The sequence below is a fragment of the Sinocyclocheilus grahami genome, unplaced genomic scaffold, assembly GCF_001515645.1.
Source record: "Sinocyclocheilus grahami isolate Dianchi unplaced genomic scaffold, SAMN03320097.WGS_v1.1 scaffold465.1, whole genome shotgun sequence".
Lineage (NCBI taxonomy): Eukaryota > Metazoa > Chordata > Actinopteri > Cypriniformes > Cyprinidae > Sinocyclocheilus > Sinocyclocheilus grahami.
Genome location: NW_015505644.1, coordinates 1,032,195 through 1,035,800, shown reverse-complemented (window position 1 = coordinate 1,035,800; position 3,606 = coordinate 1,032,195). Strand labels below are relative to the sequence as shown.

The 3,606-nt window shown below is 38.0% G+C and overlaps 1 protein-coding gene across 1 annotated transcript in view; it reads right to left on the bottom strand.

The window, feature by feature from the left end:
• LOC107553124 (bone morphogenetic protein 1-like) overlaps window positions 1-3,606 on the bottom strand; it is a 90,723-nt gene that overhangs the window by 25,196 nt on the left and 61,921 nt on the right. The window contains exon 7 of the mRNA XM_016235245.1: window positions 1,805-1,929. Within this exon, the coding sequence (XP_016090731.1) occupies window positions 1,805-1,929 (125 nt within the window). The remainder of the gene's footprint in view (window positions 1-1,804; window positions 1,930-3,606) is intronic.

Sequence of the window (3,606 nt, the reverse complement as noted above, 5' to 3'; positions counted from 1 at the left end):
TAATCAGGTCCCCGGTGCATCTACCAACCAAGGAAATGTGAAAGATTAAACCAGTAACTTTGTTTTGTTAAGCCTTTTTCTGCAAGTGTCTGAAAAAAATTAGCGTGTCTGATTTCGCTCCATTGGTGACGTGGCAAAGGGATCTCATTATAATATTACCGCACCTTAATCTGTAAGTTTACACCCAAGGCACCTTCATTGTGTTTTCGCAAGCGACAACGGTGTACCAGCTCTAATGCCACGGCAAAAGTTTGAGCAAAACATGCTAACTGTTCTGTCTTTGGCTGCACAGACGAGCACAGAACACTGTTTACAGTCCCAGCCTCAGAGGAGACAAGAGAGCAGTGGATTTATTGATTTATTTACTGTATATTGCTGCTACCACACAGATCTAAAATAAACATATGTTTTATTTCCCAGCTGTTTACCTTCACAGACATAACCGACTGTTTTTGTAACTCATGTGTGTTTTTAACGTAATCTTGTGTGTGAATGAGAACTTAGTTTAGTGCTCACATGCTGTGACAGCCGCTTTCTGTGTGTGTGCTTTGGATATGTGCTCTCAGAAAACCTTATATCTGAAGTTTAAACTAATATGGTTTAAAATGCATGATTTCAGCGCGATAAACATGATAATCAGAACCAAAACAGGTGTTTTTTTAGCAGGTCCGAGCTGTAATGGCGCAGCTCTATTCTGGAAAAGGGGACGGGAGCAGCAGCTCATTTGCATTTAAAGAAGACAGGCCCGAAAAACAGCGTGTTTCTGCTTTCCTCTCAAAATAAGCATTTTCAAAATTCGATAAACGATCTGTGAAGTATTTTGAGCTGAAATTTCACAGACACATTCTGGGGACACCAGAGGCTTATATTACATATTGTAAAAAGGGGCATAATATGTCTCCTTTAAGATATTTTAAGAGCTTTTAAGTACCACTGGTTTGGACGTATTTGCTTAACGGTTTACACTCATTCACTCTGGTAGTGTGTGTTTGAACATCTCTGTAAAGTTTATATGAAAAATGTCTTGACCCCCTTGTACTGCGTTTAGCTGCTGTCTCCTAGAAAGCAAGCGTTCTCTCCTCTGTTTTATCAGGGAAAGAAGACAAATTACAAACTTCCTGTGCTTGACCAGTGTTTGCTCTGCCTTCCCGAGCCAGGAGTCACAGAGACCGTCGCCAAGATACCACACCACATTGATTGTGGATGCCATGCTATTTCTAGACATATTCTCAGCGTGTCCCACCCAAGACATGAAATGGGGGCAAATGACACACACAAAAAAAAGTTTTTCATGAAGATTTTCGTCTTGTTTTCCATAAACATATCTAATATTTATATCCTTTAACAAAATTTACCATTTGTGGTCATTCTGAGGATTTTGCTTATGTTTGTACTGTATGTATATATAGTGTTGGGTGTAATGCATTACTAAGCAATTAATTACAGTAATTTAATTCCTTTTCTCTTGAAAAAGTAAAGGGATTACTCTTAGTTTCTCTGTAATTTAATTAGTTTTTTAATTATTTAGGTGCTTTTGTTTTTTACTGGAAAACAAAATAAAACACTGACTGAGATTTTAGTTTTTGCATGATTTTGCTGTCCAGACCTGAATACTTGTGATGTTTGCAGTCAGACGTGTTTTCATGATGTGCTTACAGTTTCCGATGACCCAGATTTTCTATCTACACCATCTTTTGCTCTTGTTGAGTTTGACAGGAGCTTCTCCTTATTTATACAGAAGGATGATGATGTGACACTTTAGCCTTCTGTGATTCTGTACGGTTTATGTGTGTAATTTTCTTACTTGGACACTTGTAAAGTTTGCGTGCCTGTGCGATGTCTCCTTTGCTCAGTCTGGTCCTCTGACCAATGGGAGGCCGAACTCCGTTCACATCATATCGAGGCAGAATGGTGTCCAAAAATATCCCTCTGTCAGGAAAAAAGACATGACTTCAATCAAAATGAACAGATGCATAAAGACAAATGTGTCTTGTTATTTGAATCCCTATTCACTATCTCTTGTTTCCTGGAATGTCTAGCAGAACTCTCCACACCCACACACAGAAACATGGGCACTATAAACACAAATGTCATCTCACACTTTAAGATACTGCAGTGGCAAGTTTCAGCAGATGTACAGAATGTGGCGGTTAGGACTCGACAGGCTGTAAAGTCATTTGTGGAGCAGACAACAATCCGAAGGGAATTCAAGCCAAGCCATGTTATCCGTGAAAGTAGCCATGGATGCTGCGGCCTGTGGCTCGCCTGCTCTTCTGTTTTTGTTTTCTGTGTAACACTACATGCAATGTTGAGTTTACTTTAAGAGCTTTGCCTTGGTCTGCAAAAATTTCATGACTCAGATTCAGCATTTGCATGTATTATTTTAGTCCAGCGTTACAGGTGCTGTTATCTGACAGTGTTTTACAAAGCAAAAACACAGACAGATATGATCTATATGTATACAAGTCAACTGCTAGTGTATATTGGGAATGTTGGGTAAGTTACTCTTAAAAAAGTAATTAATTACTAGCTACTTATTACATATTCAATGTAATTAGATTACTGTGGTAAATACTCTCTCAAAGTATTATTACTAATTACTAAATCCCATATCAACCTCAATCTGTTGAATAATACAAGGATAAACATGAAACTCCTCTTTTAATTCAAATAAATAATATACAATTATATAAAATATTCTTGAACTGACCAAGGTATTTAAAGAGAGAAGGTTACATTAAAAATATACACTTTAACATTAGATGTATTTTTTTTCAGCTAACTATTGAGTTTATGGATTTGGCATGTCTTTCCTGAGGTAATTAATGATACATGACATTATCGTTTTCAAGCATTATTGTTTACAAGTGATTACATGAGACATGATACATTTCAGTTAGATGTTCTGTTTCTTTCAGCATGATTTCTGATGTTTATTCATGTTTATTTGGTGCTATAACTAGTAGTCAAGTAGAAGAGATGATCGGTTCACATGTCGATTGAACTGAAGCTGCTACAGCGATCGGTCACGCCACATTAAAAAGCATCAAAACCATATTTACTGTTTGTATTTTGTGATAAAACTGACAGAATTTGAAAGATGAGATTTTGTCTCATATTAAAAGTAAAACACAAAGCTTAAGGCCGCGACACACCAAGCTGACTTCAAAGAATTATCGGCGACGAAAGCCGATGTTGTCGCCTCACGTCGGCAGCGTCGGACCAAAAAGCTGCGCTCGAACACACCGCACAGACTACAGCTGACGGCAAACTAACACGTGCGTTCTGCGCATGCGTGAGAGGAATCAACTGTCTATATCAGCAGCTATCAATAGTATATATTCGTCATTCAAAAGGAGAAACCGAAACAAAGATATACGAGATAAACGCTAATATACAAAACATAAACAAAGCAGCGCTTGCTTACCATTTTGAATATCAGTAACGTTTAATAACTTTAACTGCCCTCGGCTAAGAAGGAGCGCGTGTAATTTAATTGCTCCCTTCCTGCGTTTAAGTGCGAACTGTAGTTTCGATTGGAGGAATTGCCCTGCTATAGACTATTGGCTGTGCTAATTAGAAGGTGGCCACAGCTGTTTTCACTTT